This window comes from Rhinichthys klamathensis, unplaced genomic scaffold (genome assembly GCF_029890125.1).
Source record: "Rhinichthys klamathensis goyatoka isolate OS25496 unplaced genomic scaffold, OSU_Roscu_1.1 h1tg000090l_1, whole genome shotgun sequence".
Lineage (NCBI taxonomy): Eukaryota > Metazoa > Chordata > Actinopteri > Cypriniformes > Leuciscidae > Rhinichthys > Rhinichthys klamathensis.
Window position 1 is genome coordinate 2290056 of NW_026606629.1, and position 23038 is coordinate 2313093.

At 39.8% G+C, this 23038-nt stretch overlaps 2 protein-coding genes across 2 annotated transcripts in view; one reads left to right on the top strand and one right to left on the bottom strand.

Moving 5' to 3' along the window:
* The window catches only part of col4a2 (collagen, type IV, alpha 2), a 191705-nt gene that overhangs the window by 127854 nt on the left and 40813 nt on the right, over positions 1–23038 (top strand). Inside the window, exons 9-22 of the mRNA XM_056251804.1 lie at positions 2736–2771; positions 2876–2929; positions 3435–3470; positions 3622–3663; positions 3764–3832; positions 3943–3987; positions 5556–5609; positions 5806–5841; positions 5926–5970; positions 6069–6123; positions 6920–7030; positions 21837–21983; positions 22517–22588; positions 22808–22956. Coding sequence (XP_056107779.1) covers positions 2736–2771; positions 2876–2929; positions 3435–3470; positions 3622–3663; positions 3764–3832; positions 3943–3987; positions 5556–5609; positions 5806–5841; positions 5926–5970; positions 6069–6123; positions 6920–7030; positions 21837–21983; positions 22517–22588; positions 22808–22956 — 951 coding nt within the window. The remainder of the gene's footprint in view (positions 1–2735; positions 2772–2875; positions 2930–3434; positions 3471–3621; positions 3664–3763; positions 3833–3942; positions 3988–5555; positions 5610–5805; positions 5842–5925; positions 5971–6068; positions 6124–6919; positions 7031–21836; positions 21984–22516; positions 22589–22807; positions 22957–23038) is intronic.
* On the bottom strand, positions 14849–17631 carry LOC130085842 (uncharacterized). Its single transcript, XM_056251806.1, has 6 exons — positions 17503–17631; positions 17264–17400; positions 17066–17159; positions 16585–16908; positions 16093–16261; positions 14849–14931 (listed from the first exon to the last, which is right to left on the bottom strand). The coding sequence occupies exons 1-6, from the start codon at positions 17545–17547 to the stop codon at positions 14921–14923; spliced, it is 780 nt and encodes a 259-aa protein (XP_056107781.1). The 5' UTR covers positions 17548–17631; the 3' UTR covers positions 14849–14920.

Genomic DNA, 23038 nt, shown 5'->3' on the forward strand with positions numbered 1-23038 from the left:
AGTAACACTGTTTCAGCTTTGATCGCCTCGGTAAACACGTAATAAGCGGGGCGTTAACATATAAGCCTAATTGCATTTTATGGTTGTCAGCTTTGTTGCATTACATTTACTTCACCAGGAGATGGTGCTGCAATTTCTATCTGAATGAAGCTTCGAATAATGAACCATTTTATCTTTCATCAGTATCTGTAAAATTCACCTACATAAATGAGTAACACTGTTTCAGCTTTGATCGCCTCGGTAAACACGTAATAAGCGGGGCGTTAACATATAAGCCTAATTGCATTTTATGGTTGTCAGCTTTGTTGCATTACATTTACTTCACCAGGAGATGTATGGGGTAAGAATTCGTTCACAATTCTGCGCGCGCAAGATCACATTTTGAGCACGCAAAATGACATTTCGCACACGCGTGAACTGAGTTTTGAGGAGAAATGTTCGTCTCGCAGATAAGAAAATATTTTGAGCGAACGAAAATCAATTTTGCATTTAAAATAAGTATTTTGATGTGCGCAGACGTTCTCTTTCGCATGTGCAAAGTTTCACTTTCTTGCTCCTCTCATACCAGCCATAAGCGCTCTCGAAGCACAGACGGCTCGCGTGCTCAACACAACCCAGCGTTACAATATGCCATAATTCCAGCCAATCAGAGATGAGGCTGCTAAATTCGGATTGGCTGGCTTGAAAACCAATCACAAGACTCCCTGCAGCTGTGGACTAGGAAAAATAAATGGTGGAAGATATTTATTTAATTTGTTTAATGGATTGAACACTTCAATTTAAGTTCAAGTAAACAAAAACATTAACAGCAGAGATGTTCTGGAAAAAAGAACTATCTTACTAAAAAAATATACTGTATTTTTATACTATTTTAGGATGGATAGTGTGCACATTGGGATGCAGGCTTGTTCCCCTCACTGCAAAAAAAAAAAAAAAAAAAAAAAAGACAGACGTGGGTAAAAATGCAAACATATATGTAAATATAACTGTAAGTGAAAATCTTGGATGTGTGACCCACAAGACTTCTATATAATTACTCGCATAATTAGATTTTTTATTTTTTTGCAGTGAGGGGAACAAGCCTGCATCCCAATGTGCACACTATCCATCTTAAAATTGTATATAAGAAAATACAGTATATTTTTTTTTAGTATGATAGTTGTTTTTACATGACATCTGCTGTGAATGTTTTTGTTTAAATAATTCCAAGGATATGAAGTAGATTGATTATTATTTTAACGTTATTACATTGCATTTCTACGTTTATTTGATGGCTTTTTTTTTTTATTCTGATGTGAGTGGTGTACCGTTTTTACACACTTATTTCATTAAAAGGGGAAAAGTGTCTTCATTTCTGAAAATGTGTAACATTTGAGACCCCAGCTCGGTCACATTCATATTTCACTAATGTTAATTACATTAGAAGTTAGAACTACCTCTTGAGGTATAGCAAACACTGGGAAATGCCATTATGTACAGTAATAGTACGATTTGATTTTGATTAAAAATAAGCTAAAGAAAATTTGCTTAAAATAAGCTAAAAAATAAACTGTGATCGTCGAGTGGTAGACAATTGAACTTAAATAGAAGTGCTCAAGCCATTAAACAAATTAAACATAAACATTTTCCACCATGTATTTTTCCTCGTCCACAGTCGGTGATGCAGGGAGTCTTGTGATTGGTTTTCAATCCAGCCAATCAGAATTTAGCAGCCTCATCTCTGATTGGCTGGCATTATGGCATATTGTAAGTTAACGCTGGGTTGTGTTGAGCACGCGAGCCGTCTGTGCTTCGAGAGCGCTTATGGCTGGTGTGAGAGGAGCAAGAAAGTGAAACTTTGCACGTGCGAAAGAGAACGTCTGCGCACATCCAAATACTTATTTTAAATGCAAAATTGATTTTCGTTCGCTCGAAATATTTTCTTATCTGCGAGACGAACATTTCTCTGCAAAACTCAGTTCACGCGCGTGCGAAATGCCCTTTTGCGCGCTCAAAATGTGATCTTGCGCGCGCAGAATTGTGACCGAAATCTAATCCCATAGAGATGGTGCTGCAATTTCTATCTGAATGAAGCTTCGAGTAATGAACCATTTTCGACACAATTGTATCAGAAAGCAATAATGCTTCGAAACGCTTCATTTGGCCATCACTAACTGGAAGTAGAGACACAGGAGACAAGACAGACAGGACTGATGGCAGAACTAAAGCACTAAACAACTTCTACAAATAAAACACTATAGACTTTAGTAACAAGAAACAAACTATGTACCACAGAAGTACACAGTAGCACAATATCTGGCAACACATGAGGGAAAGAGCACACATATAAAGGGAGTTAAGAACAGGAGAAACAGGTGAGCACATTCAGACAAGGAACAGGTGAACACACTCAGGTAAACGAGGACTCAAACAAGGGAGCAGAGAACATGAGGAACAGGTGACAACACTCAGACAAATGTGGACTCAACTTGACAAGAGGGCGTGGTACAGGGAAACAAGGAGGCAGGAACAGAGGAGCACATGGCCAACACAAACACAACCATATGTTCAAGCACAACACAAACATAGAGACATGAAACAAAGACAACACAGACAAAGCTGCCAGGGCAGAACCCTGACAGTAAGAGGACCTTTACTAGTTTAAATGCAGTTTACATCAATGCATTAGGTTTAAGTAATAAAAAAAAATAGGAATGGTTTCCTGTCACTTTGTCCCTTTTTCTGTTGTATTACAGGGAGATCCAGGGCCACCAGGTGTTCCAGGATTTTTTGTAAGTTTCGTTATTCATCTTGTGATATCAGAAACTGAGCAATCAGGGATGAAAAGATGAAGGGATAGATGTGTTTTCTGAAACATCTAATTTCACTCTTAAAGGGACTAACTGGTAACCCAGGGTACAGTGGACTGCCAGGATATCAAGGACCTTGGGTGAGTTAGCCATACAATAAAATTACTGAGTTTTTATTTGTTGGACTATTTGTCTATTTGTTGTATTGGTTGTATCACATTGTCTGATTAAACCAGACAAAAAGGAACCTATCTGATTACACGAACGGTGGCGTGGAAAGTAGCTTTTGTCACCACCGACCCAAGTTGGAATCGGCTTTTTTCTGAACTAATTCTTCTCCTTTTTCTTATCACATATCAGCTAAAAAAATATTTTAATCAAAATGATATTCGAAAAGTGGGAAGAAAGTGCCTAACGGGTATTTAATAGTGAGAATAAAGTGTTTAATGGGTATTTAATTGGTATATAATTGCAAAACTGCAAATAGCATCTATATTTACCCTTAGTGCAAAGAAAGTACTGCTATTTCCACTTAGTTTAAATAGCATCTATCACTATTTGCACTTAGCATCTGCCATAAAATTATACTGCTTGTTTTATTTCAAACCTACTATCTCTTCTTCTCACTGTATGATCTTTCTTCAGGGTCCCTCTGGTAGTAAAGGTGCTAAAGGACAAAAGGTAATAAAACACAATATTTTGCTTAATTTTATTTTTTTTAAAAACTACATTCAAACAGGTATATTTTTATGGCATCACAATCCCACAATCATTTACAATCACTTTGGTAAATGAACATCTATGTTAATGTACATGTGTCGCCTCTATACAGGGTGAAAGCAGTAAACTATTAAAAGGATTCAAAGGAGAATCGGTAAGACAAATATTTAGTGTCATATATCACAGTGTCAGACTAATATTATTCTGTTTAATCTGCACTGTTAACCCATCTGAATTTCATATACTCACCTCAGGGGGACATTGGAGAGCCAGGCCCACCAGGAACTTACTCGCAGACAAGACCAAACATTACAGAATTCCAGGCAGGAAGAACATGATTTAAGTTTATTACAAATATTTTCTCTCAGGGGGAGAAAATGATCTTGCTACTGTAATTTTCAACTTCTGTTCATTTTCTGGTTTTCTTTAACAGGGTGAAAAGGGGTGGAAGGGTAATAAAGGTGAACCAGGAGATTTGGTAGGTTACATTTGAGCTTTTTTGCACACAATTTTCCATTCCTTTAACACAAGGATGTTCATGTTATATTTGTGGAATAGTCAGAAACAATAGAAGAAGACAAACCACTTAGGAGAAAAACATAGGAGAAATTGTAATTCTTAATGTGGTGGTTGTTGGAATAAAAGCCCCATCTTTCAGTTAAGGCGAGACACGGCAGGCAAAAACATCGATTTTTCATGCAGTGATCAGTTTTGAGATTTTGGGCTAGTTTACTCCTTCAATATGTGTTCTTTCAATCTGCTATAAAGAAAACGTTGAAAATATACATTAAGATGTTTATTTTATTACATTTTGTTTACTTGCGACAGTAAGTTTCTCCCGAATTTACCAAGAAGTTCGCATTCCAGCGCGACATGCCGCGCTCCGTCTGTTTACTGAAGTCTGTCATGAGCGGTATCGCTGTAAAGCTCTGAGTCTCCTGCACAACCTTATGTAACCCAAATATGGGCATTTCCTTTCTATCAGTAACCAATCGTGAATGTCCAAAGGGTGATTTAAAGAAATGACGAAATCTCATTGGCTACTGCTGGTTTCTGCTAACGTGATTCGCTCAGACGCATCACGTGGTGTACTCTGCCAATGTTAATTCATTGAGTTACTGCAGTTGTAGGCCTTAAATGCCTGCCATGTTATTAAATAATCAGTTTTAATGAGCTTGAAATATTATATATTATTATTACTAAGGGCCTGAGCATTTATTCTGTTTTTGAGCCTTTTTTTCCAATAGAAATGTATTAAATTCCCTACTTAAATCTTTAAATGCCTTTTTCTCAAAATGAGTTTTTTGTCATTCTCCAGTAGAAACATCTCAGCCTATGTAGCACCTATGTACACCAAACTTTCCAGTTATACACTTAGAAGTATTCTGAAGATATTTTCAGAGGGATTTGTTAATAAATCATTCCTGGCCTGATTTATGTGACATTTTAATCAAAAAATGATGGCGAAAATCGATTTTTTAAGGCTATGGACAGTATATTTTGATTTCCTAGGTAATTAAAGCATATATCCTCAAATCCCTCTGAACTTTTATTTTTATCTTGTGTGTAAACAAAATGAAAAAAGAATTTTGCACCTGGCTTTATCATATGTTCAGATCTATCTACCGAAAATATATGCAAAATCACGCATATTTAATGAGATAATGCCTAATTTGCATAATTAAACAAACAAATTTCAAAAACTTGTAATACATTTTTTTTATATACTTGTGTAAGTAATCAACTGAGGAAGTTTCATGGTGATATCTATTATTTTAAAATTTTACCCTATTCACCTGTAGTGTCTCGCCTTAAAAGGTTCTTTTTGATTGACGTTCGGAGTAGCTGGATCACATTGATTGTATTGGTCATTTGAAATATGTTATTGAAATGTAATCTTGAGTTTTACAGATGGTCTTTCCTCATTCAAACAGATAAGAGCAGTATGTGACTTGAAAATAGCTGGGAATGTAACTAACCACTGAATGAACCAAAAGAGACTTGGCAATATCTTAATGATAATCTTTTTTTATTTTTTTGTTTCAGGGATACATATCTACGAAAGGAGAGACTGGTGTGTCAGGATTTCCGGGACAACGGGTATGATTGTTTAAGTGCTGAAATCTCTTTTTTAACGCTATGCAAAGTCTATCAAAATGTGCAAAAAAAAAAAAGCCCATTTGGGTTCATTTTGGTTTTTGGATGTGCACACATATTTAACCTTTATATATATATACAGTATATATATATATATATATTATATATATACAATGTAACCAATTACTATTAATTACAGGGAAACCCAGGATTAAATGGCTGGCCAGGACCGAGGGTATGACATTTTGATCAATTTCCCAACAGTGTAAAGCATTTGTGTTTAATTAAACCTTTTTCAAGTCTCTCTCCATTCCTACAGGGTGACACTGGACTACCAGGTTTCCCAGGAACTTCTGGCCGCAAGGTAATAAATTAATTTCTGGTTTAGTCCTACATCTTGTCATACCTTACCAATCAATCTGCATCATAAGTTCTATGACCTAAATTCATATCATTCAACAGGGAGACATAGGAGAACCCGGAGAGCTGATAGGAGGTTCAGTTGAAGATAATGGAGGTACTAAAAATAATGCACTGATCGGTGTTCAAAGGGGTCCTATTATGCTTTTTTTTTTACATTTTCAACTTTCTTTAGTGTGTATAATTGCTGTTTGATAATGAAAAATGTCTACAGAGTTTCAAAGCACAACGTCACTCCAAAAGGAGTTATTCTCTATATCAGTTATTCAGTTATTCTCTATATCAGTTATTCTCTATATCAGTTATTCTCTATATCAGTTATTCTCTATAAATACTGTTTCTGATCTCCCTGAAGTGCCTCGATTGTAGTCTTGAGTTTTCTTCCGGGAACGTCACAATATCCCTCATTTAGATAAGTCCCACCCGAGGCATATGCAAAAAAAGCGTCGAGGCCCGGTTGAGTTGTGTTAGTAGTGTGTTGAAACTCGCGGTTATGGTAAGGAGCGTGACATTTCCAAAACACCCTCGAATCGGTTGACCAATCACAACACACCAGTCCAGCTGAACCAGCGGACCAATCAAACCACAGTGCTCTTTTCGGAAGGAGGGGCTTCATAGAGACAGGAACTAAACAGAGTGTAACTGACAGACTGGGAAGAGAGGTGCTGCAATAATGTAAATGATGTGAAAAATAATATTTTTTAACATTCAATCATGAAAACCTACTCTAGTAGACTTCAAAAACAAAATCAAGACTTTGAAAAAGGACATAATAGGGCCCCTTAAATGTTTGGTATTTGAGTAGTCCTAGTCTAACCTCCAATATACAATTTTTCACTACATTCTTAATATTTTTCTTTCTTTGCTTCTGTCTGTTTTTCTTGTTAATACAGTGGGTCCTCCAGGATCTCCAGGGGAGCGTGGCCTAATTGGAAATTATGGTTCTAAGGGTGTTAAAGGACAGCCAGGTCCCCCAGGACCCCCTCCCTCTGAACAACAACCAGGTATTTCATGACTGAGCCTTGTCTGACAGTTAAACACTGATAGTTCAATCTAAAATGGAAATTCTGCCATTATTTATTCGCCTTCATGGTGCTTGCAAACTTTTAAGTCTTGTAAGTATGTAAACCTGTTGTCACAGAAATGTCTTGGTTAAATATGGTAACCCTCGTTCCCTGAAGGAGAGAACGGAGACGAACGTCGTGACCGGCGAATAGGAATCTCGCCAGAGTGAAACCAAACGAGCCAATGCACACTGGCGTGCAATCACCTGCAACAGCTGCTCCGCCACGCAGCGCAGGCACACAACGAGCAGCAGGTGCGATTGCACCTCAGCCTTTTGCTGAGGAGCCGAGTCGGTAACCTGGCTGCCCCAGCGGGCTGTAGCAAATGTGGCGACGGGACATACGTCTCCGTTCCCTCCTTCTGGGAACGAGGGTTGCCATATGTAACCGAGACGTTCCCTATCAGTTGGTCACTCTCCACGTGCGTCGTGACCGACGAATAGGAATCCCTAACAAAGCGCCACAGCTGCTGACCCCATCCAGCGCCCCGTGCAAGCCACTTGCCCCTTCTTGCCAGGAAGGACGATAGGAAAAGGCTTACACAGAGTGTATCAGTCACTGTTGTTCCATGATAACCCATACAGTGAGATTATTGGATAACACTGGGAAAGTGTGCGGAGAATGCTGCGGAATCCACATTCTTCCCCGAAGGAGTTATGTGGAGATATACATATGGACTAACCCGAAGGTTGTACTGCATATGAAAAACTGGGTGACTTAACCCAAGGGAAAGACACAGGCTTCCGTTTAGGAGCAGCCGTGGAAGAATACACATATGGGATCCCCGCAGGGTCACACATATTTGACCCAGCCTAGACCCGGTTCTCAAGGATTCAACGGATAATGGCCTGGCGCCGGATGCTCAGCCACGTCCGGGCCGAGGGTGTTGGAGGACTCAACAGGATTTTAACACTGGAGTAATAAGGGTGCACAGTAGGGTGCAGCAAGCCGACAGAGCCTGGCCTCTCAGTGCTTCTACCCGTTTAGGGTGAGAACACGGGAGGAGACCGGCTGTACACGTAGGCTATAATATCTAGCGAACGTGTTAGGTGTCGCCCAGCCCGCAACTCTACATATATCTGTTACCGAGGCACCACGTACCAGCGCCCAGGAGGATGCAACGCCTCTCGTGGAGTGAGCATGCAACCTGAGCGGGAAGGGAATGCCTTGTGCTTGGTAAGCCAAGGCGATGGCATCCACTATCCAGTGGGCCATCCTCTGCTTGGAGACAGCCTTTCCCTTCTGCTGGCCTCCGTAACAGACAAAGATCTGGTTTGAGGTCCTGAGACTTTGAGTTCTGTGCAATTACAGACGCAGAGCGTGGACAGGACAGAGCAAAGCCAGGGCTGGGTCTGCCTCCTGAAGGGAGTGGTTGGAACCTTGGGCACATAGCCAGGCTGGGGTCTCAGTACAACAGTCACCCAGTCCGAACTCTAGGCACGATTCGTCGACCGAAAATGGCACCAACTGGCTGAGGTGCCTGAGCACGAGGTCCCTGTGTTTGCATAACTGATCTCGAGAGTGTGCTAGTATGAGCCAGTCGTCTAGATAGTTGAGGATGCGAATGCCCTGTTCTCCCATGGGAACAAGCGCCCCCTCCGTGACTTTCGTGAAGATACGGGGAGACAGGGACAGCCCAAAGGGCAGGACCTTGTACTGATATGCTCAACCCTCGTACGCAAAGCACAGAAGCGGCCTGTGTCGAGGGAGAATCAAGACATGAAAGTACGCGTCCTTTAGGTCGATCGCTGCAAACCAATCTCGGGGACGGATGCTTTTCGAAAATGCGTCTCTGCGTGAGCATTTTGAACGGTAGCTTGTGGAGACTCCGATTCAAAACTTGCAGGTCCAAGATCGGTCGTAACCCACCGCCTTTCTTGGGTACAATGAAGTAGGGACTCTAGTGCCCTGACCTCATATCGGCTGGAGGGACCAGCTCTATCACGTCCTTCGCCAGTAGGACTGCGATCTCCGTTCGCAAGACATGGGCATTGGCTGTTCTTTTACTGTAGTGGAGTGGATGGCCCGAATTTCGGGGGGACGCCGGGCGAACTGAATCGCATAGCCTGATGGTCCAAATGAGCCAGCGAGACGGACTGGGAAGCGCTAACCAGGCTCGCAGAGACCGTACAAGCGGGACCATAGGGACCGTAGGCGTACCAGCAGTGGGGCCGTAGGTGTACCAGCATTGGGGCAACGAGGTGGAACGCAGGGACGCGGCTCGGGAGGCTCTCTCTGGGTGTGCTGTACAACACTTACCTGGTTCCACTGGGCAGGAGGCGCAGGAGGATGCTTGGTTGTGTTCTCGAACTGCACGATACTGCCCGCTGGCGATAGAGGCGGATGAAAGTGGTGAGGATTCTCTCCCCCCACTGCTCTCCGGGCCCTCTTCGGACCCAGAGATGGAAGAAACTGCTCTTTTATTGCAAATTTGGGTACCGCTGGTGGGAGGACGCCCCCAGCAATGAGAAGACTGAGGGGCCGCAGGCAGCAGCTGGCCGCCGCGGCAGGATGTGCTTAATCACCTCAGTCTGCTGTTGTACAGTCGAGAACTGCTGGGCGAAGTTCTCGACCGCATCGCCGGAGAGGCCGGTCTGGGACACGGGGGAGTTAAGGAACCTGACTTTGTCGGTCTCCCTCATGTCAGCCAGTCACAGCCAGAGATGGCATTCCTGGACCACCATAGTGGACATCGCACGACCCACCGACCGCGCGGTGACCTTCGTCGCACGAGGTTCGTCGTGGCACAAAGTTCTTGGAGAACTTGAGGATCATGACCACCCTCATGCAGGTCCTTCAGTGCCTTGGCCTGATGGACCTGCAACAACGTCATGGCGTGTATGGCAGAGGCGTCTTCCCCACAGGCCTTGTAAGCCTTGCCGGCTAAGTCCTACGAGTACTTACAGGCCCGGGAAGGGAGACACGGCTCTCCACGCCAAGTGGAGTTAGGGCACAGTTGCATACCTGGTGGGACGCACGTGTAACCCTCAGCCGCCCCGCCATCAAGGGTGGTGAGGGAGGAGGCAGTGAAAGGTGCCGTCCACGACCCAGTGAGCTCCTTATGCACCTCCGGGAAGAAAGGAACGTGGTGGATTGCTGAGAACCAGCACGCGCCACCCCGAAAAACCAATCATCCAGCCTCGAGGGCTCGGGACACGGTGGAGGGTTCCACACGAGCCCGATCCTGTTGGCGGCCTGGGAAAGCATGGCCATTTTTAAAAGTCTGTTGCAATGCCTGCAGTAAGAGTTGTTTGCTTTTCGAATCAACAATGGAGTTTAAAAGAAATGACAGATGGGCCGACGACGAGGTTCAGGCTTTATTAAAGGTACAATATGTAGGAATTTTGTAATAAAATATCCAAAATTCACTTGCACAGTGTGATATATTTCCTGCAGTTGTGTACTTACAATATCCCAAAAGTCTCCAAAGATTTTTTATTTCAGAGAAATTCCAATTTTAAATAAGTGGCCGTCCCGGAAAAAAAATGCTCGTACTGCCATAGCCATGACGTACACAGCAAATTTGAAAGTGTTAAATTAACACGCACAGTGTTAAAATTAACACTTTTTCGGGGTTTATATAGGTCCACACTAAATAGAGTTAAACTTACACTTTAAATAGTGTTACTTTTTTTTTACACTTGCTTAGTGTAAAAACAACACTGTCAGTGTTCACCGTTAACACCATTAGTGTCCCCCGCCCCCCTCATTTACACTAAGTTAGTGTTGAAACTACACTAGGTGTGTCAATATCTTAACACCAAGAGATTTATTTCAGCACTAATATAGTGTTCATACAAACCCTGATTAAGGTAATTGTGTAATCGGTATTTGACAAAAAAAAATGCATGTGTGCATTCAGTTAAATAAGTCGACACGCTGTATCAGTTTGAAATTTTATTTTCAACAACACAGATGCAACAATTACACCAACACAAAGGAAGATACAACATATTCCCCATCATCTGACCCATATAAACACTGCAGATCAAAAGGCCTGTAGAACTTCAAGCTGTTGGCTTTTACAAGTTCACTCAACTCACAGCATCTCTGTATTTTAAATGCATGATAATGTTCTGAAAAATGTTCTGTGAAAAGTTTGTCGACAACAAAATACACAGTGCTGTCAATGAAAAGTATTTTCCGAATCTGACTGAAAACAGGAATTTCATCCTCAATTTCATTGCATACAATGAGGTTTTGTCTATATTCTGTCCCATCTATTTTGACCCAGTTCATGGAATGCATGCTTGTTTGCATGGGATTCTGTAGCATTCCTGCCAACTTTTCACCATTGTCAACATCATTCCAACAAAATGACTTCATTGGTCCACACTCAACTTGACTCAATGGTGTCGTTTCCCAAAGATACCCTATTGACATTTGATGACTTTTTGCCAGTGATTTGGTGATGTTTTTGAAATTCTTTAGTGTATTCTTAAAAACTTTATGCTTGGCCTCGAACCTCATGCTCCACATGTGCACTAGCGGTCCAATTTTGCGAATACAGGCTGGATAATGCACCATAAAATGGTGTTTGGGCAGCAAATTTTTTTGTGGATACAACTCTTTAAATAATTCATGGTGCTCAATTGTTAAATACTTCAGGAGGACAGTCATGCCTTTAGAAATACAAGGGGAAAACACCAGGTTTAGAATTTGAAGCAAGAGTAGGAGCAAATGCCAATTTTGATCACCTAAGGGTACAATATCACCAAACAGCAATGGAATGTTTTTGACAAGACAGAGTGCCTGAATAGAATTAAGCCCTATGCTATTTCCGCTGTGCTCTAGATTAACCTTTGTAGGACGATTTTTTCTCTCCAAATATCCATAATCATATGAATATATTCTGGAGAGCAATTCACTCCGTGTAACAAATTTTTCTGAAAGATACTCAAACAGTAGTTTCATTTCAAATTGCACAACTCCTTCCAGGAGGTCATGCATCACATCTAGAGAGTAGTTGTGGCACACATGAAAATATTGCAGACTATTGAGTGTTGAGTTTCTTTTGAGGCCATGTGTTGACTTAAGTTGAGGGTCAGATTCTAACTTACGGCAGTGCTGTTCATAAATTGAACGATCACGCAAAATAACCCTAAAATCATCCTCATTGTGAACTAACTGGACATCAGCTTTTTCAGTTAAACATAGACGACAGGAGTAATGTCCACTAAATGATTCTGTGAACCCAAGTATTGAGTGCATCCCCAAGTTGTCTCCAATTACTTGACATATTGTGCCATAAACTCTACTCATTGATATGGGTAGTTCAATACCATCCGTCTCTAGAATCTTTATGTCACGAATCAATGGTTCCAAGATGGGGTCAAAACCGTACTTTTTCACATCTTGCGCATGAAATAGAGCAATCAAATGGATATTCATCAGTCTCGAATTAAATTTGGGAGGTAAATTTCGAAGCACAAAATAAAGAGCACCAACCTTGTGTACCCCACGTTTAGAGCCAAGAGGGTTTGCGGTTTCAAAATCATCGTAGTACACCTGAATTTGTAAAGCACTGGGATGTTTTGAGAATAAGGGATGATTCTGGAAGTAACTTCCATCACAAAAGTCCTCAAAATGTGATTTCGGCATTCCTGTAAATTCTGTCAGCAGAGTACATACATCTACATTTCGACACATACATTTTAATGTTTCCAAAATTGGGACATACACGTATGTATCTTTTACTGGGACCTGATCATAACATCCAGTCTTTTTGTTTCTCCTCATGTCATATCTCATGCCAAGCACAATTTCAACCGGCTCCACAACACCCCATTTGTCAACGAAATAATTAGTTCTTTTAGTTTCAGTGTTAAACATGGAAAAGGGACTCTCAAAATGCTCTAAACTATCTTCGACAGCTGATCTGACAGGGTTATTAAGAGGAATGACAGAAATCACATCTTGACGAGTTTGGCTATGCAGTTCCGTGGTGAGGTCCTCAAGGTCTGAAACAACTGATGATACCAAGCTATTGGCTACTCCACTGCACTGTAATTTGGCCACAATTGAGGCACATATCTGCTGTTTCTCTCCTGGAAAAGGTAACATTCTCAATGAGAGCAACTTGGGGATCACTTTCTCCAACAAACAAAGAATTGACTGATTATCATCAACATTTTGAGATGACAGTTCACCAGATGACAATTCAAAAGCAGGACAGCCATCAACAGCATGAAAACGGTTCAAATGCTTTCGAAACCCAGAATATGAGCAAAACTGCCGACTACAGCCACTTTGCGCACACAACAACTTAAACTTTAACGAAGGATAGAAACTGTGTGTGACTCTTAAATGAGCTATCAAAGAGTGGCTGTTTGCATGCAAACTTTTACAGAGGAAACACTGTAACATTTAAACTAATTTAAAAGCTTTGCACGCAGTTCCCTTACTCTGGGAGACTCACTTGAAAGTAGGGCTGCAACAAACGATTATTTTGATAATCGATTAATCTAACGATTATTAGAACGATTAATCGACTAATCGTCGATTATTTCGCAGACTAATCAGTAAGTTTGGAACGATTATTCAGCTTTTCCAATTAGTTAAAACATTGAGTTATACATTTTCTAACTATAATATAAAAAAAGAAAATCACTTCAGCTTTTGAAATAGTTGTTTTAATGAACTTTGAGCCAACTAAACAGGTCATTCTCTTTAAGTTTTCAGATTTCGGTCCAACTCAAATCACACACAAATGCTCTCTAAGCATTGTTTAATAGGCCCACTGCTTTTCTTAGAACTGAAACAGAAAAAGGGACATTTACTTCAGGACACAAAGAATGGTAAAATATTAATCTGCAAACAATTATTATAATTATAAAATTACAATCTTTTTTTACATGACAATTGAGCTGACAGAGACGTTCTCATTCCCTTTTAATTTATAGTATGATAAAGTGACTGCCGTGATATTCTTCCTATATCATAGGAAGGATATAACATCTCGTTTTGTAAGTCTTCATGATTATTGAACAAAATACAGGCAAGTGATAAGACTATAATAATACCTAATATACTAATAGTGTTACAATAATAAAAACAGCCCTGACTCCTAAGCTCGATCAAGCTTTATTCTATACAAAATAAGTCATCACATTACTGTAATTATATTACTATTGATAATATTATTACTATTATTAGTAGTATTGCATTCTCTAATAAAGAGAGATTTGCCGCTGGTGGTTAGTTAGCTCCAGCTGGAGAACACTCACTTCTCACCGGCTCCTCTTTTGCCGGGATGTTTCCTCTTGCACCTCAACATTGCACACGACAGCATTCTTGATTTGAAGTTTTGTGAAACTTTCCCAAACCTAAACCTTGCTAGTTCGGATTCGTTTGCACTGTCATAATTCGCGCTGTTTTCTCTTCTACCGCAATAGCATTTGTAAGGGCTGCACTACACTCTAGCGCTACAGCGCCGTAGCGTTCAAATCGCGGGATTGCAGGCCCTTACATTAGGTCACGTGAGATCAAACGACTACTCGACAACAAAGATATTTGTCGACAAATTTTTATTGTCGACGTTGTCGACAACGTCGACTAATCGTTGCAGCCCTACTTGAAAGACCAACATCTATGTTGTAAACTGTGGTCTGCAGGAAGGTAAAGAAGTTGACCAGGGCTTCCTCGTAGGACAAGTTGAAGACATAGTGAACTTTGAAAAGTTCAGCAAAGGCACTTAAGGAGCTGGTTCCAGAGCAAGGGATAAGGCGCTTGTCTACAGTGACGTAAAAGTGGTCGATCCTGCCCTTGATCCTTCCTGATCCCAGAAGAAATGGCTGGTGGCCCTCCCTCCCACTGAGAAGGCCTTCAATACTAGTGCAGGACTGGAAAAAAAAATAGATTAAAGATACAGGAAAAAAAACGAATTACATGTGAAAGGATTAATGCATTAAACTTGGTACTGGTAACTTGCTCACATTCAAATGAACCAAAAAAACAAAACGAAAAAAACAAAACAACCCATGACACACCTTCACCCAATTTGTGCCTGACAAAACCAGTTGGTATCATGCTTTGTGCATTACAATGAAAGGATCACCATTAAAGGAATCCCCCGCCTCCCACCACCACCACCAGAAAAACAAAAACACCTTTTGCTGATACACCCTCAGCCAAACCAAGCTATGTGACTGACTGACTGACTTACTTCATTAGAACAAAGAGTTGTACATGGAAATCCGAGAGCTGTAGGTCAATAGAATGCAACTGAATGCATGCAATTAGTTAGAGATTCTAAAAGGTACAATTAGACAAGTCACATTATGCCAGCGATTTTCAATCCCAGTCCTGTGGGTCAACGGCTCTACACGTTGTATGTCTCCCTTATTCAACAAACCTGTTTCAGATCTTCACCTCATTAGGTAAGAGCTCCATGAACTAAACTAAAGGGTTAGTTCACCCAAAAATGAAAATTCTGTCATTACACACACTCAGGTTTTTCCAAACCTGTATAAATTTGTTTGTATTGCTGAACACACAGAATGATATTTAGAAGAAAGTTTGTAAACAGGCTCTTCCCTTGTGCTCAGCAGTACAAAGAAATATATACAGGTTTGGAACAACCTGAGGGTGAAATTTTTGGGTGAACTATCTTTATGCTTGTCAGGTCAGAGAGACAAAATGTGCAGAGGGTTCAGTCCCAAGGACCATGAATGAAAACCACTGCATTTTAGGATTTATAACCCAAATCTTAATTGAAATGTTCACAATGACTTTGAAACAGTATTGTAAGTTTTACCTTATGGAAATGCACAAGTCTGTCAACAGCCTCTGTTGGACTGATCTTAGTCTTCTTCCTCCCTGGAGGAGGAGGCAGGAGATGCAACAGCAGCAGGACAGATGACATGTCACTGTCCCAATCTGAATAAGTAGATGTTTAGGGATTGGTGGGCGATTTAAGATAAAAAAAAGAAAAAAGATTTAGTGCTCACAACAAGAAACCAGAGCAAATATGAAATTATGACATCCTCACAAATCATGCCAACCATTTTCAGATCCTTGTCCACCTGCTGCATTGAGAAGACACCGCATTTCTGCTGTTGAAGTAAGAGACTTGGCTTCGTTGATGATCTTTTGCTTGAATGCCGTCTCCCACCTCTTAAGAAACTTGTTGGATGTTTCAGCATTGAACAGCAGAGCAAAGTCCTGATTTATCTAATGACAAAGCATATTACAAGATTGCTAAGAGGTTACTTGGGACTTTTTCATCCTTTAGCACCAAAATGGATAGTGTGCGCATGTTTTGATAGACTAAGAAATCATGAATGTGTATTTACTTGAATTCTTTCAAAATCTATCACCATGTCTGAAAGGCATGTACGAGCAAGAGTGATAAATCTATGAACAAATGAGTCAAAGTAGCAATTATGTTAGTGTAACCTCATAAAAAAAAAAAAAAAAAAAAAAAAAAAAAAACCAGGCATATCTAAAACACACTTAAAACAATCTTTGAAAAGTACAATAAATGTTTTATTTACCAATCCTTTTACATCCAAATATCTTGGGAAGACATCAAGGACGTCAGCTGATCTTTCAGGATTATGTACCAGTTCTTGTCTATGCTTAAACGTTTCCTTCATCTTCTGCATAACTTCAGCTTCATCAGCTGTGTGGATAAGAAAATAAATTGCCTCTCTGCATGCATCTCCTTCAAGTTGTTGCACATCATCTATCCTCCTTCGTCGACTTGGTCCCCCACTTTCAGTCATCTCCAAGCGAACACATTTTGGGTTCTTCCTCGACAAAGTTTTAAGGCGCCAGGAGATGAACCCTGTTCCCTTTTCCGGATCATAGAAATGCTCCTGTCAAAAAGACAAGAACAATTTTTGAAAAATCTGAACAATCATTGTGTTACATGGATAGATATTAACAGAAACTGCCATTACATGCCACAAAAAAGGAGCATTTAACTTCATGTCAAACTTGTATTTCAATTACATCAATACAAAAGATTCTTACATAGCCCTTTGTTGAAAATGGGTCTCTCAGGGTAGGAAAGAGAGAAATAATGCCCAAAGCATAAGTTTCCCGCTGTTTGCGGGTGGGAATCCTCCTGCAATGTAAAAAAATATATATGGTTAATGGTAAACTTAACCTTGTTTTCTACATCAATTGACAGCTGTGTGTATTTCATGCATTTGTGCATTGAAGTCTTACCCATGAATCTCTGTCATGTGACTGACAACAATATTAACAAGCTGACGTCTGGTGCTGTGCTTTAAAGTTTTAGTTGTCTGGTATTCTTCAAGCACTTCCTCACCACCAGATTTTTTTTCCAGTGCATGACGGACAATCTGATTAAACATGACCACATACAGGTGAACACATGAAGACTAATAAAATGGTGAAAGAATAATAAGGACAAGTTAACCATAAGGAAAAACATGTATACATACCCGTTTTGCCTTTTCAGCGTCTATGCTAAAAGTGTTGCTGACCATTGCTGTTTGATTTTGCACTGCTCTCTCGGTCTCTTCATGGTCAGTTGAAGAGAGTGAAAGAGTATCAGTGCATGTGCTGGGGGTTGAGGATCTTGTGGGTGAAAACTCTTGACAGGGAAAAGCAAAACATAATTTTAATGTTTTCTCTAAAGGCATTAAATCAAAAAGGGCTTTGTCAAAATGTTATTTACTTCTGAAGCAAGAATTTTATCAAATCAAAGGGTTAGTTTAGAAGAAATTGAAATTGTCATTAATTACTCGCCCTCATTACTTCCAAACCCAAAAGACCTCCGTTCATATTCGGAAAGAGAGATTAAGATATTTTTTTAAAAATCAGAGCTTTCTGAACCATCCATAGGCAGCAACAACATTGCAACTTTCATGGCCCAGTGCTGTCCTGCTCTTTACTACATGGATAGTGTAGTAGAATGACATGGAAGAGAAGAGATTATTGAATAAAGTCGTTGTTTTTGCCCACTGAAAGTATTCTCGTTGCTTCATAACATTAAAGTTGAAACGCTGGAGTCACATGGACTATTTTAACGAAGTATTTACTACCTTTCTGGGCCTTGAAAGTGGTAATTACGTTGCTGCCTATATGGATGGTTCAGAAAGCTCTCGGATTTCATTGAAAATATCTTTATTTTTGTTCTGAAGATGAATGAAGGTCTCACGGGTTTGATACGGCATGAGGGTGAGTAATTAATGACATTTTCATTTTTGGGTGAACCAACCCTTTAAAATAAAAATAAGGATACACCCTTGTAAATTCTCATTCTGCTATATCTAGTTGCAGTTGACACTGTTAACCACCAGATCCTTTTGTCCACCTTTTCATCACTGGATCTAAAAAACTTCAGTTCCCTGTTTTAGATATTAACCCAAACAAATCTGTGACAATATTCAATAAACTGATAAGTGAGCACTTAATTGTATCTAGCTAATGTTGTAACCTGGACTATTTTAGACAATGTATGCATTATTAGCACTTCTCATGTCATTGCCATCTCATGATGAATCCCTTTTTGTATTAGTGTCTGCTAAAGATAAATGTGTTTATCTGACCCAAATGCATTTTGTCCCCGGGATTACAGTTGAGTCCTTAAAAGTATGTCTCAAGTGTTATTATAGACTTACCATCAGACAAACCAGCAGTAATATTTTCTTCTTGACATCTTACAGTTAGGCATAAATGTGGACTGCCTTCGATCAATTCATGAAAGATGTCCTCTTCCACATCAAAGACTTGAAGAGCTGCTGTTCTTGCCAAACCAAATTTGCTTTTAACTGAAAATAATTTTAACAATAACATGAAAAAAATTATATATATATATATAAAAAGTTTCATTAGTTAACATGGACTAAGAATGAACAATACTTCTATGGCATGTGTTAATGTTAATCAACATTTTTGAATACATTATACAAATCAAAAGTTGTCTCTTTTAACATGAATGCACTATGAACTAAAATTAACACAACAAGCAGTTATACTTTTATTAACTAATCATAAAGTTAGTTAGCATATTAATGTTAACAAATGAGACCTTATTGTAAAGTGTTAACATGCACAAGCCCTGTGGACTTGAGTGGGCTTATACAATATTGCTATATGACTTAAGTACATTTCTAAGAAGTAGCACAAGCTTCTTCACTTACCTTCATTGAGAAAATCTTGGAACGTACGATCGCTGAGCAATTTCACAAATTTCTTTACACCTTGATACTGAACTTTAACCAGCATGATGAAAGCTGTTGGTCAAGAAAAATGCAGATTATGAAGATATTAATATTAAAGAAGTTCCTACGAGCTGCTGTTGTAAGAAGCTCCATTTGTCACCCCACAAGTGAAGTTGCAGCAAATTAATTCGTATATCTACTTTCATAAATGCATACGATTGCAGATGAAGCGTGCACGTCAAACACGTGTCTCATATGATGAGCAAACAGTTCATATGCACTGGCAGAAAGTTAGGCAAAACCCTTATAGTGTGTTCACACCGAACGCGAATTTAATTATTTGCGCGAGTAGATTACATACAAAGTCAATGCAAAGACCCGAATAGACACATCATTCGCGCCGGGCGTTGCGAATGACGCGAACTGGGCGACGCGTTTGCCGCGAATGTCTTCCGCGCAAGTTGAAAAATTTGAACTCGAGCGAATGTTCAAGCGTCTAACTAGACGCGATAGACGCGTATTTGACGCTCGCGTTCGGTGTGAACACACCATTAGAGCTTGATTATCTGATAATTTATCTCCGTTGCCTTTTACCTTGTAGATAAGAGTAAACGCTATAACGTAGGCCTATAACTTACTTCAAAATACCAGATTACCGAAGCGGCGCGTTCAAGGTTAAAAAATAATAGATTCGCGCGTTACTGCTGCCCACTTAAACAGTCAGAGATTATTTGTGGAACAAGTGCACAGTTATACTGAAATATTGGAGATAAAAATGCATTACACATTTACAATGCCTTATTTTGGCAAAACAAATAACGTGAGGGCTCCCCAAGAAGGGAGAATGTGGATGCTACGCAATTTGCAGTAATTAAACAGTTAACGTTAAACAAATCACAGAAATTACACTGTTATCTATCCCAGATTCTAAAAAATAAGAAAACGTAAGCTTACAACTGCTAACTAACATAAACTATGCAACTCTTACCTCAATTTGCCAGTGAACTAACAAAACGTCCTCGAGGTCCGATCGGTCTGTCGTGTTATCTAAAAGGAAATTATGTTAGCACTCAGGCAATGTTGAGAAATGTATTAATATTATTCTAAATGGTGATAAATGTAAACTAAACAAGAAAATTGGTTAAAAAATAAATTGGTTAAAACATATTATACCTGTTTGAACACTCCTCTCCTCGTGGTCGTCCGCCATTAATGAAAAAGGAAATAATGTGCAAGAACCGGAAATCGGATCAACTCATCACCAGTGTCAATTATGTCAACTCGCTGTAATTACGCTGACTCCGGCCACTGATTTACTCTGCAAGTGTTAATGCAATTCAAATTAACACCAGAATCAACACTTTTTAACTCTGATAATTTAACACCATAAAAACAACTCTAAACTACACTGGATATTTTGCTGTGTAACCATGGCGACAGACGTGGACAACTGTGTAGTGCGTAATGTTTAGCTGCACGCTGTTATTGTTTCGTTCAAACATTATGGACCATGGCAAGCAGACTTTGGGACAAAAAAGGAGAACTAAAATGAGGATCAATATCAGCGTGGCGTTTTCGAGATACAGAGAGCTCCACGTCCGCGACTAATTTGGAGCAACACCGCTCTTTCATATACTTTATTAGACAGGTGAGCAAATGTACATAAAACAAAAGGATGTATCTGTGTTTCCTTGCAACACATGCAACTGTCAATAATATCACTTATAAACAATGCGAGATACATAGGCCTATATGACGTGACAGATCAATCATTATGCATATGTTGATTCACCTCAAAAACTATCTAGTGATCGTTATGCTGATGAAAATTCACAGTTATATTGCTCTTTGTACTTTGGTAATGCTTTTTATCACTTGTGTTTTTGACCGAGATTATGGCAGTGCAATTAAATACAATCGGATATGTGTTGTTAAACAATATTTAGCCATTACTTGCAAATGTTTGTTCAAATTTACTTTGAGTACGATTGGTTTGAACACGTAAAACAACACGGCATTAACCATAAACATGTAAAACTGCGCAGCATTAACCCAACAAATCATTTGACAAATAGCTGTAACAGGATAATATAGCATAACATTTCGCATTCCTTGCAGTTAATTCATTATGGTGACATAAAATATTGCAATCAGACGTACAGGTAACACAAAAACAAATAAATTACCTCATCCGTGATCATGATTCATTAATTCCATAACATCTCTGGATGGTGAAAACGACATCTCCCATCGTTCAACTCTCCCTCATAGCGTCACCAAGCTTCGCCTTTGTTATTGTTGGTAACTGCGCCCTCTTGTGGTGAAAAATTCCTACATATTGTACCTTTAAGCTCATATGCGGAGGACGAAATTCAGCGAGAACTGGATAGTCGCAGTCCTACGTCACCAGACTAATTTGCCTTATCTTCACAGTACTTTAGACCGCGATGGAAATGCAGACAGCAATAGGTCTGGGGGGGAAAAAGTTCCTAAAAAGTTCCCGGGTAATTTAGTTCTAAAAGTTCCCGGGTAATTTAGATGGAAACGCGGCTTTAGACATTACTTTAACCAAATTCTGTCTCTGATATGATTGTTTCTCTGATCCACAGTGGATATGTGGGGTCCAGAGGGACCACGGGGACCAAAGGGAGGCAAAGGTGAAGCTGGAGAACCTGGTAATCCTGCCACTCAGTCTGGGCCGCCTGGCTCCGATGGGCTGCCTGGATTTCAGGGACCACCTGGACCCAAGGGGTCATGTAAGTGTGATAAGTGTGATGCTAATAAAGCAAGTACTTTTTGTATACACACTACCATTCAAAAGTGTGTGGTCGGTAAGATTTTTAATGTTTTTGAAAGTCTCACCAAGACTCCATTTATTTAATAAAAAAATGTTTTAAAATGTAATTTATTCCTTTGATGGCAAAGCTGAAATTTCAGCATCATTACTTCAGTCTTCAAATTCACATGATCCTTCAGAAATCATTCTAATATGATGATTTGCTGCTCAAGAAAATCTTACTGACCTTATCTGACTGTTCTTTTGAACAGTAGTGTATATAGTGTGTGTGTGTGTGTGTGTGTGTGGTGCAATTATTAAATATAATATTTTCCATTTGACTGAAGATTTCAGTCTCTCCCCACTTGTATGACTATTGCTTCAAAAAATAGCCCAGGATTATTGACTGTGATGGCCAAAATGACTCTGATGGAAGTGATTTATCTTAAAGTTACATTAAACTGAATTAGAACTAAAGACTTTATTAAAAACTATTAATATGTCTTTATACAGTGGAAGACTTCTTCAGAGGCCCAGCCGGACAACGTGGACGTCCAGGGAATGCAGGAAAAAAGGGACCAAAGGGTAAGATAAGTGGAAACAAAGTTGCTTTAAGTTTTTAATAAACTGCTAGGGTTATTTGCATGGCCAAGATCATGTCATGTTGTACATGGCATTGTGGGAATGTTTTTATTTTAGAGCAGGGACATAAATTATTCTATCTTCTCTATGAACATAGAAGGTGTTTGATATTTGTCAGTTGCTAATCCTGCTATATTGGTTATGTTTTTATCATTTGATCAGGTGACCATGGTCTGTGTGAATGCAGTGTAAAATCCCAGCCTGGCCTTACGGGCCCTCCTGGTGATGCTGGGGACCCTGGAATGGCAGGGGAGTGGGGTCAGCAGGGTGATCAGGGAGATGCAGGACCCAAAGGTGTTGATGGTGTACTTGTAAGTAGACATACACCATGCCTTGATGTCATGCCTTGTTAAGGTCACAAGGTATATGAAATCTTTACATTATCCAATTAAA